This window comes from Cryptosporidium ryanae (genome assembly GCF_009792415.1).
Source record: "Cryptosporidium ryanae isolate 45019 chromosome Unknown contig_25, whole genome shotgun sequence".
In the NCBI taxonomy this organism is placed as follows: Eukaryota; Apicomplexa; class Conoidasida; order Eucoccidiorida; family Cryptosporidiidae; genus Cryptosporidium; species Cryptosporidium ryanae.
The window spans coordinates 230,464-245,226 of record NW_027125541.1 but is presented as its reverse complement, the minus strand read 5'-3'; the positions used below and the strand labels follow the sequence as shown (position 1 = coordinate 245,226).

Genomic DNA, 14,763 nt, shown 5'->3' with positions numbered 1-14,763 from the left:
TGCGCTAAAAATTCTGTAATCCATTAATTCTTGATATGTTTAAACAGGGAATTTATGTCCTCAAACTCGTTCTTGTCCCTTAAGTCTACAACCTTTTCTATGCAACCCTTTCCCATAATGTGTACCTTGTCGCAATACTCTATCGAGTCCTTGTGGTGAGCAATTATAATTGCAATGCAGTGTCTGAAGTGTTTATTGATGAGGTAAGATAGGGAGGGCAGTTCGCCTTTGTTCTTGCTTTTGGCGGTGTATTCGTCCTCTTTTTTGCGAAACTCAATGTTAAGGTGTTTTACATTTCCCTGATCGGTCATTCCGTTGTTTTTGGAGATGCATATCTTAATGTTAAACTTGCCGTCCTTGCTACTTTCCCCACATTCGCTGGTGTGCTCACTAGTCGTCAAACGGTCCGTTTTGCCATTGTCGTTGTTTATTGGTGGTTCGTCCACCAGCAGAAGCTTGTATTCAGAGGAATTGAGATACAGTCTGAGGAAAGATATCAGTCTGAGTTGCGACAGGGAAAACAAACATTCACTTGAGTTCAACCCTTTGTCCGACTGCCTACTTTTAATCTTAGTTCCCATGAACTGTTGAAAATTGCTTTCGTAATTGTCAGAGTGAACAATCGAGTCAAGACCATTCGGCAGACACTCAAACAAAGAATTGAACGACAATTCGTCAATTGCCTCCCAAATCTCCTCATCGGTGTGTTGGCTGAAGGGATCGATGTAATTTCTCACTGTCCAGTTCTTAATGTATATGCTGTTTTGTGGCAAATAGCCAATAAAGTAGTTTCTGCCTGTATTGCTGTAAAGCTCGTCAAGGCACTCTTTAAATATGTTGTGGCCGTATATTTGCTTTGCGAGATCGCAACTGTAATTTTTGAGATGGTCCTTCTTTGCGGAATATGATTCAATGTTGACTCCGTCCAAAACAATAAATCCGTGGTCCAGTTTGTAGTTGCCAAGAATACACTGAAAAAGCGTAGACTTCCCGGAACCGGTTCTCCCAATCAAACCAATGTGCTCGCCCTTTTTAATTCTTAAACTTAAATTACTGAGAACAATGTTGTTGTTGTACGACATTGTTATGTCACTTATAATCAGGTCCTCGTTCAAAGGGAACAAGTCGTGAACCTCGCTTTCGTGACTTTTAAGCGAAGACTGGCTTTTGTAAAGCTCGCGTCTCGACGACTGTCTTATTTGTTTTTGAAGAATGTGAAATCTTTGAACAGAACACATATTCTTTTCCAAGTCTATAATATTGGTTATAAGCGACGTTATTGTATTGGGTAGTGATATAATTATCGACAGGGACAACACCAGGAAACTAGATACCAAGGCGGACCGGTAGCTGTTTGCGTATCTCGTTATCCATAAAGGAAGTTTGAAGTTTAAAACCCTCGAAATTGTTGGACAAATGAACAAAAGAAGAATAAGCAATATTCCAAAAAACAAGGTTCTGATCAATCTCCAAATGATAATTGAGTAGCTGTAATAAAAGGTTTTCTGAAGTGTGTACAAGACCTTGTTCGTATCTTGCTTGTAGTGTTCATTGAACTTCATATTTCTAATTGTGCAGGAGCCACGAATGCTACATTCAGTCTTGTTGCACAACGGACCATATGTATTGAGCAAAAATCGATAGCTCTCCCTTGTTTGTATTCTAGTTGGCTTAAATATGTATATGTAGTAGTAGTACGACAACAACGGAAAAAGCAGAATGCATATTGGACTGGACCACAGTATATAACACTGAGAAACCAGTGTATTGAACAGCTTTACGAGTATCGACAGGTTCAACTCGCCGTCTATTATTCCCAAATCCATTGAAAATATGTTAACCAAAGACTGAGAGTCGAGGGAGTCGAAAAACGTGAGTGGGGAATTAATTATCTCAAAGAGCAACTTGTTGTGCAGAACAGTTGCGGACTTTAATATTGAGTTAACTTCTATGAAGGTGGATATCGTTTTGGCTGCAAACACAAACGCAATCATTGACAGGAAAACCAGAATGTACTTGAGTCCATGGGCGTATATTAGGTGATTGTCGAATTGTCTGTTAAGTATCATTCTTTTTCTCATATCTATGTCCGTTCCACTCCAAAGTATGATAACTATGTCAATTACATTAACGGAAACAACAAGCAAAAACAGCAGTATAAAGAGCAATATAAAGTTCTTTTTACCGAAAAAGTTGGAAATATACCAGTTGTAACTCTCAAATTTAACATGTCCAGATATCTCCGTAAATTTTTCGTCCTTGCAAAAATCGTCATAAAACACGGACAATTCACTAAATTTTCTAGTGATTATCTTGCTTGTCTCTATTTCCATTGCCTTGAAAAGTCCGTTTTCGCCAAAGTACATTTTAGGTTGTTTAACTATCGTTTTTCTGCATATATTTCTCTTTCTTCTAACGTCAAGTGTCGAGGGTTCCCTCAGGCAAACGGCCTCATCATTGCTGCTCGAGGTTTTGACTTTGTCACAGTTTTCAACAAGACTCTTCGTCCTGTTCGGCGAGTAGCTGAGTTCCTCCAATTTCATGTCGTATATCGAAAAGAATCTTAGTTTGAATTCCGTGTTGCGCAGACTGTTATTCATTATATAGGAGAATGTTGACTTGCTCAGAGTTATTACGACAGAATAGTTCCTCGGATTCTTGGACGGGACTATTAAATCGCACATTTCGTTGTCCACCTTAGGCGAAAAGTCTTTGGAAAAGAGAGAATCGAGTATTCTGCAGGTCAGATTCGGGTCTATGTTTTCAAATGTTGAATCCATGCAAAGTATTCTTCTTTTGTTGTTGGAGCTCTTCTGTTGGTAAATTGATCTGGCAAGGGACACCCTTGACTTCTGTCCGTTGCTTAGGTTGTTGCCGTGCTCCTCAATTACCTTGTCTATGCCCGAATCCCAGCTCTCTATGTCTGTTTTCAACTGACATAATTCATTGGTGAGTCGAAACAAATCGCTGTTGTACTCCCTTCCTGCCAATATAATTTCCTTAAGTGTACCTGACGGTATCCATGGATTCGAATTTATGATGTCTACGTTCCTCTCTTTGTCACCTATGTAAACATCTCCACTTATTCTAAACAGTTCGCCTAGTATTGAATTTATAAAAGTACTCTTACCAGCACCGTGATCGCCTATTATAAAACATATATCTCCGTAGAGGAGCTTTATGTTCAAATCAACCAAACACGGCGACAGTCTATTCAAGGATTTATATCTCGAATCCAAGTCAAATTCGATAGTTTTGTTGCTGTTTACGCCGTTCTCTCTCGTTGCTACATAGTACTCAATTATTTTGCTTATGTCTTCCTTCTCAAATGAATCGCCGCTCAACAAAGAGGTTATTTCAGTCATTCCTGACAAATTTATGAAGTTGGAGTCGTCAACTAAAGGTTTTGGACTGCCAATCGCTTCCTTCATATCAACGGCGAAGCTGTCTGCGCTGCAAATTGAATAAATTCTTCTAAAAAGCAGATCCAGGCCTCCCGAAGATCTTGTGTGTCCGAGTTGGTGCAAATAACGATACACCGGATGATCGTAAACCTGTCTCGAGAAAGTGGCATTTATGTAATAAATGGATACGTCCTTGTATTCGTTGTTCATTATTTGGTCTTCCAGAGCCAATATGTTTAATTTTTCGTTCTTAGCGTTTCGATAGAGTTTCTTGTCTTGCAACAAAGGCGTTTCATCTATCCTTGAAAATATAAAAGTCTGAATTCTTTTCAAACTTATGAAACCCTGTATTACGAAACCCAACTCTTCTGGTAAAAGACTAATTGAAGTAAAAAGTGTAGTTAGCGAAAATATGATTGGGACAGTTGCGGTTCCGGGAATAGAAAACTGATTATAGTAGTGCTTAAATAACAAACCAAGCGACAAAAACAACACAGCTTGCGAGAAAAAACTTGAACAGAAGCAAAATATATCTGAGATGGACGATAATAAGAGTTTTTTTCTCCTCCAGTTCATTTCGTGAGTTCTCAATTCAACCAAGTTTTTGTAAACAAACGACTCCCAATTCAAAAGCTTTATTGTTCTTATATTTGAAAGTATGTATCTTAAGTCCTCAACCCTGTAGTCTTTCGCGAAAAACAACGGCTTTCTCAAATAACCACTTTTAATTTGTATTACTACACTTAGAGTTACAAATGTCATTAGTGTAATTATGCACAACAACAGAGAAACGTTTATTATCCAGTTAATTCTTCCATCTGTTTTGTTAACAGATGAGTTCAATATTATAGATATTGCATAGCTCGCAAATATAATTCTGAGCGGAAAAAGCAAAACGTTTATTAAGTTGCCTATCAGCAATGAACACGGAAATAAATCGCCCATCATTACATTATAAATATTGACGTAGTTTACTCTAACTGCATAGTTGTTATGCTCATCGCCGTTTCCGTTAGTGTTGTCCTTAAAGCTGCTGTTAAAAGTTGAGTTGGAGGAGCAAATTAGGCTGTCATTGTATGAGTTGGTTAAACAATTTTGTATGCTGTTGTTTTTAGAAAAGCAGTCGAATGTGTTTCTTTTTCTGCTTACTATGTCCATGTCCATTGCAAACGGGGGGATTATCCCATTCTTCTCAATGCTTTTTCTAACTATTAACCCACCAGGCTTCATCAAACCTCTCCAGAGTATATTTGTCGCCAAACTCGCATATGTTCTAAATATAAACCTATATTGAAAAAATACCAAATGAGGTATTGTTATCGCGGAAAATACCATTATCCCAAATACCAACAGAAAGTTTACTATTGAACTCGTTTTATCGTTGTCGGATAAAGGCATTGGTTTCTGCAAATCCGACACTATTCTTCTTATAACTAAACCAACAGAAAACCGTATTAAATCTATCACTGTTGTTGATAGCAGACATATTATTATAAACGGGTAATACGCTCTCAAGAGGGCCCTCATTAAACTGGGTTCTCTTCCACTCAATAACGCCTTCTTTTCCTCGTATCTGATTGCACTCTCCAAGTATTTTCCAAGTTTCATTGGGTCGTCTTTGGACGGTATGTCAGGCAAATCTTCTTCCTTCATCATATCTTTCTCCTTTAATTTCATATAAGGAGATATAAAACCAAATGTTAGGTATCTGGGTGAAAAGGAATAGTACCATTTTTTTGGTCTATATATTGAATTCTTCGCTTTCTCATTTTTATCTTTTTTCATAGCTATCTTGCCATTTAAAACATCAATCAAAAAAAATCAATGAAATAGTATTTAAACTTTAAAAATCGATTTCATTTAAACACATTTATCCATTAGAATTCAAAAAAATAAAAAACTTGATTCTCCTTATTAACTTAAAAGTAAAAAGTCTATTTCACTCACACTAACAAATAAATATGCACAAGACCACCTGTTATTGCTTATTTTTGTATTGGTATGCAAATTATACCAATATTAATTTTGTTTTTACCTTTTCCTTTATTTACAATCCCACTAGCATTTTGTTTTTATTTAAATCTTGTTGCCGCCAAGTGTATTGATATCAAACAAAATTTAAAAACATGCAAAGCAAATACTTTGATTAAATTATTTAAACAACAAAGAAGACAGAATTAGAAATAACGTTATTTTAAACAATCACGGTCTATGTTAGAATAAGCTTACAAGTCAAACCCTCTGGATTTGAATCAGATGTATTTACAGTGTATGTTAACGGTTGTATTTTTGCTTGAGCTGGGATACTAAGTAGTTTTCGAGTAGGAAAGGCGAGAGTAAATTGAATTGCAATAACATGAAAAGCAAAAGCAGATAAAGATTAGATTTAATATAACCAAAATGTACTTGAACTTAAAACTTAATTCTATTAAAGTAATCAAATAGGTAAACATTACTAAACAAACAAGTCACTTTTTGCGTGTTTATGGTGCTTATTGTGTTTTAGGGCAGATTCAGATAGTATGTCGACTCTGCCAACTAACTTAGAATCGGGGAAAAATTCTTCTTTAGAGGTTAAAATATCACACAATTGAAATATTTCCTCACGATAGTGACAATGCCTTAGCCACGCAAACAAAAAGTCTGCAGGGGGTAGTATGGACTGTAAATACTGTAAAAAGCCTTCTGACCACTCAACCTGCTGCATTAGTTGATTTAATATAAGTTGTTCGCATAATATCTTGTTCATTTTTGATTCGGTAGCTATTTGCAACTGAGTAATAGAGCTTTCTAGAATTGAGTATATTCTTTGTTCTACCTCAAACATATTAGTTCTAATGTCGTTAAATATGAGCTGCTGAGATTCTAATTTTCCAAGAAGCTCAATTTTTCTGGAGTCTAAAGACGGATGGGGTTTATTGTGTCTTTCTAATTGAGCTCTATATGCTCTGTTTATGGGCATTATTAGGGATGTTATCTTTTCATCTGCGTGAGCATGAGACGGTCTGCATAGTCTGCACATAGGAACATGACACAGTGTACAAAATTCTTCGAGTATATCCATTGTATGCACCGGACAATTACTGGATGACCTCGGCATTTGATTTATAGGTATCCTTATGTGTCTAGTTACTAGTTTATTGTGTCTGTGTGTTCTTTCGTCACATGTACTACACAATCTCGCAGAATCTGCTTGACACCAAAGTATAGCCGGCGAATCCTGACACTCATCACACCACGGAACTATAAATAATTCCGGGGAAGATGAATCGTATTCAAATTGTATTAAATATTCTGGAACTACTTGAAAACTATCGTATATTATGTATTCGTGTTTAAATGTATGTTGCGGAAGAACACCAGCAGAAAGAGCCAATGTTGATGATAAGTTAAATTCATTTGCTTTTAATTCACCATTTAATGCTGATTTAGAATTTACCATTGATGGTGGATTTATTTGTTTGTTTCTCAAAAAAACCGTATCGTATTCAGGTGGTATCGGAAATCTGTCACCGTCTGCCTCGCTCTCATCATTTTTAACTACTGAACAACCAACACCCACCTTACACAAAAAAAATTCAAACAATCTTCTCGTTGAAGGTGTATAATCTGTATCTAGTTTATTCAAAGACTTAACATCACTTGTTATATCTTGGTTACTATCATTCTTCATTCCAGTAGTTGACGCTTGTGGCACACCGGGAAGTCTTATATTTCCAGAAGTAAATTTCATACCACTCGACGGTATTTTAAACCCTCTTCTAGAAACATCCTGAATAGAATTGTTTTTATCGAGTTCATTTGTATCTACCCAGCAATACAACACTAAACGATCCCGAGTCCTTCTGTCAAATGCGGTCGACACACTACCTATATTGACATGCCATATTTGTTGTATTAGTGATCTCGAGGATCTACAACATATTTGCAAATAATGCTCCAACAAATTCCATTCTTCTGTTCCTCTTTGAACAGTGTCCAAGTCTTGATACGATATGTGGGTAACCAAGCTTTTTTTTACCATATTAAAGACTATTTTAAAACTTAAGACATAAATAAGTGAATATTGATATACCCACAAACCCACACACACAGTATTTAATTCAACAGCAACCCTCTGTAGTCAAAAAGTACAATTTAGTATCGTATAAAAATTAACATAATTTAATTATGTAAATTCAAGCACATATAAACTAAAACCCCTTATTTATTGTTACAAAACGCATTTTTAGATTTTATTACATGTTCCACTTTTGCCGCCGCTTGAATTAACTAATTAAATTACTCGTCTGAATATTTGAATTTCAACTTAGCGCCAATTTGTCTAATTGTGAGGCGAGATTGTTGCACCAAATTTTATTGTTCTTCTAGAAGAGATAGTTTTTTCTGGAGTTAATTCAATGTTTTCGCAAGATTCCTTGTTGAATTCTGCAATATAGTTATCAGATGTACTGTTTTCCTTGTTCAAGTTACTAAAATCTAGAATATCGTTTAAGACGCACGTTTTTGTATAATTTACTGAATCTAGGGATGCATCGTCGTTTTCTTTATATTCGTCATTCTCAGTGGGCGTATCATTGTAATAGTCGCGGAAAGACACACCCTTTGAGATAGGTGATTTGTATTTTTCAAAGTAATTATCTTCATAGTTGTTTGTTGCTGAAGGAGAGTCTTGCTCGAAATTATCTAAATATGATGCCATCTGGCACATTCTTTTAATTGACTGCCTTCTGTTAAATCTGTTATTTTGTTTAACTGGGGAATAAACGTCTTCCGTCATTATTACAACCTTTTTCTTTCTTGACTTTTCATGACTATTTTCCTCTATAACTAATGATTCAGGATCGTTGCATGAACCCATTAAACTATTTATATCCAACAGTTTAGTATATGAAGGAGAAGAAAGTGCTATTGTGTCATTATCACTAGTGTCGTAATTGCTTGTATTTCCAAATTCAATGGACGAATTTAAATTTTCACTAATATCTTGGTTTCTTCTGGACAGTATTTCCTTTGCTTCATCAGACAATTCAAGTATTGAATTTCTTTTTATCGTGCCATTTATATTATATATCTGATTGTAATTGAATGTATCAGATAAATGAGTAGTTTGTTCAATGTCTTCAATATTGACATTTTCAACAGAATTTAGTATTTCATTATTTTCATGTTTATCATTATTCAAGATGCAATTATTATTACTGTCTTCAATTATGATTCCTTTATTAAATAATGGCTTCAAATTCAGCTCTTTAACGATAGATTTTGTAAACAATTCTTTAATATTTGTTTTAGCACTTGAACCACTATTTTTAACATTATTTGAAAATATTGTCTTTAATTTATTATGATTGTTGTCTTGACTACTAATTGGATTATATCTAGTGTCTGGTTCTTTAATATTAAATAATTTACTTTTAATTTCAACTTTATTGCTATCTTTAGGCGATATTCCATCAGTTCCCTTGTTTACTTCCTGTGCTAGTATCAAATTGTACTTTTTAGTAAAATCCATCAAGTAGTCAACAAGATCCTGTTTATCATGAACTAATTTCATATTTATAGGTAAAAATGTCTTAATATCTCCAAAATAATAACAAGAAGCAACATATAACCTTAGTAAGTACTTGAATGTCGATGATAATTTTATCATTCTATCGTACTTTTCTGCATAAAAATTCTTCATTATTACTTCAAATTTGTCACTCAAGTCACTGTTAATTTCTTCTGAATTGTTGCCATTTATCTTATTGTAAACAAAGTTATTTGTGTTGTCTCTTAAATCTAACCAAGAAAATAATAAATCAGTTACCATCGTGTATATAATAGAAATATTTTTCTCGGAAGACTTTTTCAATATAAATAGTTCATCATTAGTAAAAACCTCTCCTACTATTGAACATATAAAATTCATTAACGTTTTACCTTTGACATTCGGACTTTTTAGATTATTTAATTTTTTCATTGAAGATAGTGGAATGTATCTAACATTAGTAATATCATGATTATTATTCATTTCATTTAATTTGTTATTTAATATATTTCTCGAGTCTACTATTGACTTGAAAAGCAATGGCAATTTTTTATTATTTAATATTAACTCAAGTCCCTGGATCTTTTCGTTTATCCATTTTAATGATTCATTATAAAGTTGCTCAAATGATGATCTAAGTATCATACACTCAAGTCTTTTGGATAAATTTGGAATTCTCGATAAGAAATAAACAAATTCTTCCTCTTCAAGTAAAGATTCCCTTGAATTATTTTTTAAATAGTTTTCTACCAAATTTACACATTCTTTCCAAATATCAAATTTAGAAGGATTCTCTACTGGATCAGGTACTGTTTCTAATAGTAAATTAACCCCCTCTTTGTCCAATGTACACTCTAATATAGATTTTTTAAAAGCCAATAAATTTTTTTGTTGATCTTTAGGTAGTTTTTTTTTAAAATAATTTATTGTTATCTGCAACATCTTGCTTGTTTTAGAACAAAATAAACTGCTTCTTTCTTTTTGAATGTTTTTATCTGCTATTTTTGTATCTTCATAGTTTTTGCTAGTTTCTGATCCATTTATGGTTTTATTCTCATTAATATTGCTTACATGAATGTATTCACCGTTGCTATTATCAGAAAAAATGTTATTGCATGTTGTATTATTGTTTTCTTTACTCATTAAAACGCCTTTATCTACATTACTTTCACCCCCACTTTCAATAAACCACTCAAATAATTTATCCTTAGGAATAACAATATTCTCATTAATGTTATTATATTCATCTGAAGATAAACAAAATACAGATTTTGAATGTATTTTTAATTCAATATTGTCGTTATCTATATCATTATCTTTAAATAGTAATGACATTTTTTTGTCAAACTCGGAAAAATAATCCTTAAATATGTTTTTATCTATATTTTCATTAAATAAGGGATACTCCTCACTAGAACATCCCCATTGCAATGATGTTCTAAATTTTTTGTTTCCATGTTTATTGTCTCTCTTATTACCAGTATCTATCTTATTATTTCTAACCAAGTTCGTTGACTTGTACTTCATAAATTCTGCCTTGCTCATAATAGGCGGAGCCCTTTTTAGTATTATACCACTTGACTTATCACTTTTTAACGCCTCTTTTATTGGTGGAGGTGCTCTCATTGAAGACAATGGAGCCAATGAATTTAGAGAATTAGATATATTAGATGAATTATTCATATTTATTACTGAGTTTCTGTTATTTAATAATTTTTTATTTTCAAAACTCAAATTATTGGAATTTTCATCTTTACTTTCCATTTCATCAACTTTATTTGCTATATTATTCAATTCATTTAACATCTCCTCTGTTACTTCGCTTCTCTTCAATACCATATCTTCACCTATTTGATCTTCACAAGCTCTACATTTCCAAAACTTTAATTCATTATACAAGTTTGATAATTCATTTCTAAGTTTTACAACCGTCTCTTCCAATTCTTCTTTAGAAAGGGATTTTATAAACTCATCTGTTAATGTGCTCATTTTGCCCATTTTGTTATCTTTTATAAATGAAAACGAAATCGACTACACAAACAAATTTAAATTACAAACCTTTTTTACTTATTTTATTCATCAAAATTAAGTAAAGTTGTTTATTCATATTTAATTTAATTTCTATTATTGTTTTTTTTTCTTTTATTTTCTTAAATTTATTTCTATTATTCTATACCGGTACAAAACATGATTTTATACAAGTGTGGGGAAATACATTACCATGCATACGTGGCATTAATTTGAGTCTATGGAAAAGACAAAAAAAGCTAGAAACAAGTAATAATGAAGACTTGTATAAAAAATTATTCCAAGAATTTATATATAAAAGTTAAATGTGATAAGGTAATATATCAAGTCTACTTTGGTGCATACTATCAAAAGAAAAAAAGAATATAAGTAAAATTAAATAAAGATAATGAATATTATTTAATCGGTTAATCTTTCTCTTCTTTTTTTATAAATTCATTTCGTTGTCTGTTTACTCCAGTAAACCAATATTTGGGATAAATAATATAATTTTTAAAAACGTCCCAAATTGCTATATTTAAATATTCCTTAGTATTCTTATTTAATAAACACTGACTGATTATATTATTTATGTTATTTTGTGTTTCTTTAGTATTAAAAAAATTAGTTAATAATTGATTAAATGAATTTAGTATTTCTTTATTGTTAACAATATAACCTTTTACAAAGTCATCAAACCATTTTTTTGAATCCTCAGTAAATATTTGATGATTTATGGCTTCTGAAAACAATGAAGACGTTTTTGATACAATTTCTGGTGTTTTATTTAAATAATCGACAATTTCATTAGCAGTTGAATATATCCACTCTTGAATAAATTTAGTTTTCAGTATGTTTGTAACTCCATTGCCTATTTCATTTTCAAACTCTTTAAGTATATTTTTCAAAAATAGCTTCCAATTCACTAATGATTCATCATTACACTCCTTAACGATGCTCACCAGTATTCTTTTAATTAAATTTTTAAGTGATTCTTCAAGTTTAGGGTCATTGAATGTTTTAATTATGTATTTAACTAGTATATTGCTACTGTTAATGTTATTACCACTGAATTTGCCATTATTAATTTTATAATTATATATATTCATCCTATCATTATTAATTAAATTCAACAAATAAAAAAGTATTACTGCAAGAATTAGTGTAAATCCAAGTTTAGCATTTTTTATTTTGTATAATTTATTCATAAATATGTTGTTCTTAATATAATAATACCTGTTAAAATAATTCATATAATCAGAAAAATTTCTGTTAGTTTGAATATGTACATATTTTTTTGAACATTTATTCAATAATTGCCTTTTTTTTTTAATATTATGTATGTAATTGTGTTTGTTTATAAGGTTAAACCATAAAAAATATTTGTCATTTTGTCTAGTTACGTTTGAAAACGTACACCTTTTATTAATAAATAAGAAATTACCCAAAATAAGCTTATTTCCTATTTCAAATCCACATAAAGGTGCTTTTCCATTTATTAAATTAAAGCTTAAACTGAACATCTATTACTTGCATTATTAATTAAAACCTATAGTTCAATTAAATTGATATAAATAATAATTGAGTTAAATTATGAGAAAAAATCACAAATAAACATAGGATAATTTATATATTGTTTTAAGTTGAGTTTTAAGCAAATTATAACAAAATGCTTTAATACAAAATACCAACCCAATTAATGCATTTATATTACAAAAAACAAAATGTATCGTACATATATTATTCCTACAGTAGATGTAGTTAATGTATAGAATTTCGTATATTATTTTTTCCTTTCTTTCGTTTTAATGTATAAAACAGGTACCAAATAACCTGTAAATAACATATTATTAGATTGAGGGAATAGGCGCGAGATTTCTGTGTATTTTTATTATTAATTTTTTTTCTTTTCTGACATGAATATTAAACAAAAATATAATATTTTAAACAAGAATTAAAAAGGTTATCATATTTAAATGATTACACGGTAAATTAAAGAACTGATTTAACTTCTACCTAACTTATTAATTTATTATTAATATATTCTTGAGATAACTTTTGTTAAATAGTTTCGGTTTAACTATCATAGGTATTTAGTAGTGTTATTTTATGTTACATTGAATTTAATTAATGGATACACCATTTGATTTTCAAGGGTTAAATAGCAATCAGATTTATAATGAATTATTGAAATGTCCAAAAAATAAATGGGTAGGAATAATCAATGGACTTCCTTCTGGAATAAAATCTGAACTAGTTGCAATACTCTCAAGTAAAAATAAGAAGGATAGTCCATTAAATTCAAACAATAAAGTTAAGATCAATAATACAGAATTTGAGGAAAAGAGTAACAAGAGGTTGAAAATAGAAAGCGAAAAAGTTGTTGAAACTCAACTAGAACAGTGTTTAACATCATCTCACGCTTTTAGTGAGGATACAAGAAAAATTTTGAATGAATTAAAAATATCCACTTATTCCCCATTAGGTACAATAGTCTCAAGAACTATGTATATAGCAGGTGACTTAAGAACAACATTAAAAGAAAACAATTTAGATGATACAAGCGTGCGTTTAGTTCAAATATATTTGAATATATGGGTAACACTTCTTTGGAATTCATTGTTTAATAGTAATGATAAGAAAAGAATAGCAAATAAATTAAGCAACAGTATAATTAAAAAACACTTAAATAAATATTACAGGCAGGAAGTAAATAAATTTGAGCATGACTCCATGTTGAATAAATCAATACATAAACACGTTGGAATAAATCAAACAGTGAATGCAGAAAATGACTTTTTATCTTCTGAAAATAGCAACGACATTGCTAGAGTAAATGATGAAATAACTTTGAATAATATTGACGATGAAGAAAAGTCAAAAAATAATATGATAAATATTCCAATAAATACACTAAATATAAATAAGAGATTTGAATATAGGCTTAAATTAAGGGACGTAAGAACCAGAAAAATGTCACCTGAGAACTATAAGGAATTTGCAGTATTAAGAGAAAAAAACTTTAGATCATCTACAAACATATTACATGAGTGGTTGTCAATAACATGGAGTACATACTATAATAATGGTCTAAAAGATACAAAAATATCACAAATACCATCAAATTCACTTCAATTATTTAGCTTTCTGATAAATGATTTGATATCTTCTATAGTTGAGGATGCACTAAAGATATCATATTTAGAAAACAATATTGATAATAATGAAAACAAAATGGTGTATGAATTAAATTCATTGAAAAATAAAATTGCTGAAATAAAAGAAAAAATGGATATTTTGGATTTAAAAAACTTGGATTTTGATAAGGTAATTGAATGTTTTATAAAAAATGATAATTTCAGTGAAGTACCTAAATTAAATCATATGCATTATTTATTTGCAATATTAAATAGAATAACTAACACAGATAATGTATTATTAAACTATTTATTTAACATCAACAACAGTTTAAGTAAATTAGTAATTGATGTAGAAACTATAATAGGCATTATTATAACACTTAATTCAAAGTTATCAAATCAAATAATAAGAGGTGAATTGAATTGCATCAATTCAACTCAGGAGAGTGTTGAAAGAATTGAATTAAACAAACAAGACGAAAGCAACTGCTTGTCTAGTGTTGGTTTTAGTGAAGAAGATGACATGTTTGAAGCAATCATTGAATCTGCTACTAAAGAATATTCAATTAGTAACGTTTTCCCATATGTAAGTTTTAAAAAATTTAGATTAATTAGTATAAATACTCACAAACGTTGCTTATTAGGGTATACCAGATGAAATAAGTATATTTTGCTATTT

At 31.1% G+C, this 14,763-nt stretch overlaps 5 protein-coding genes across 5 annotated transcripts; 1 reads left to right on the top strand and 4 right to left on the bottom strand.

The window, feature by feature from the left end:
* Nucleotides 1-23: 23 nt before the first annotated feature.
* On the bottom strand, nt 24-5,189 carry FG386_001578 (ABC transporter; the record flags this gene model as incomplete). Its single annotated transcript, XM_067340971.1, has 1 exon — nt 24-5,189. One exon carries the CDS (start codon nt 5,187-5,189, stop codon nt 24-26), a length of 5,166 nt encoding a protein of 1,721 aa, XP_067197319.1.
* Nucleotides 5,190-5,859: 670 nt separating this feature from the next.
* On the bottom strand, nt 5,860-7,428 carry FG386_001577 (zinc finger protein; the record flags this gene model as incomplete). Its single annotated transcript, XM_067340970.1, has 1 exon — nt 5,860-7,428. The coding sequence occupies one exon, from the start codon at nt 7,426-7,428 to the stop codon at nt 5,860-5,862; it is 1,569 nt and encodes a 522-aa protein (XP_067197318.1).
* Nucleotides 7,429-7,728: 300 nt separating this feature from the next.
* On the bottom strand, nt 7,729-10,926 carry FG386_001576 (RNA recognition motif; the record flags this gene model as incomplete). Its single annotated transcript, XM_067340969.1, has 1 exon — nt 7,729-10,926. The coding sequence occupies one exon, from the start codon at nt 10,924-10,926 to the stop codon at nt 7,729-7,731; it is 3,198 nt and encodes a 1,065-aa protein (XP_067197317.1).
* Nucleotides 10,927-11,372: 446 nt separating this feature from the next.
* FG386_001575 (uncharacterized protein) lies at nt 11,373-12,467 on the bottom strand (the record flags this gene model as incomplete). Its single annotated transcript, XM_067340968.1, has 1 exon — nt 11,373-12,467. One exon carries the CDS (start codon nt 12,465-12,467, stop codon nt 11,373-11,375), a length of 1,095 nt encoding a protein of 364 aa, XP_067197316.1.
* Nucleotides 12,468-13,074: 607 nt separating this feature from the next.
* Nucleotides 13,075-14,742, top strand: FG386_001574 (uncharacterized protein; the record flags this gene model as incomplete). Its single annotated transcript, XM_067340967.1, has 1 exon — nt 13,075-14,742. The coding sequence occupies one exon, from the start codon at nt 13,075-13,077 to the stop codon at nt 14,740-14,742; it is 1,668 nt and encodes a 555-aa protein (XP_067197315.1).
* Between the last annotated feature and the right edge of the window lie 21 nt (nt 14,743-14,763).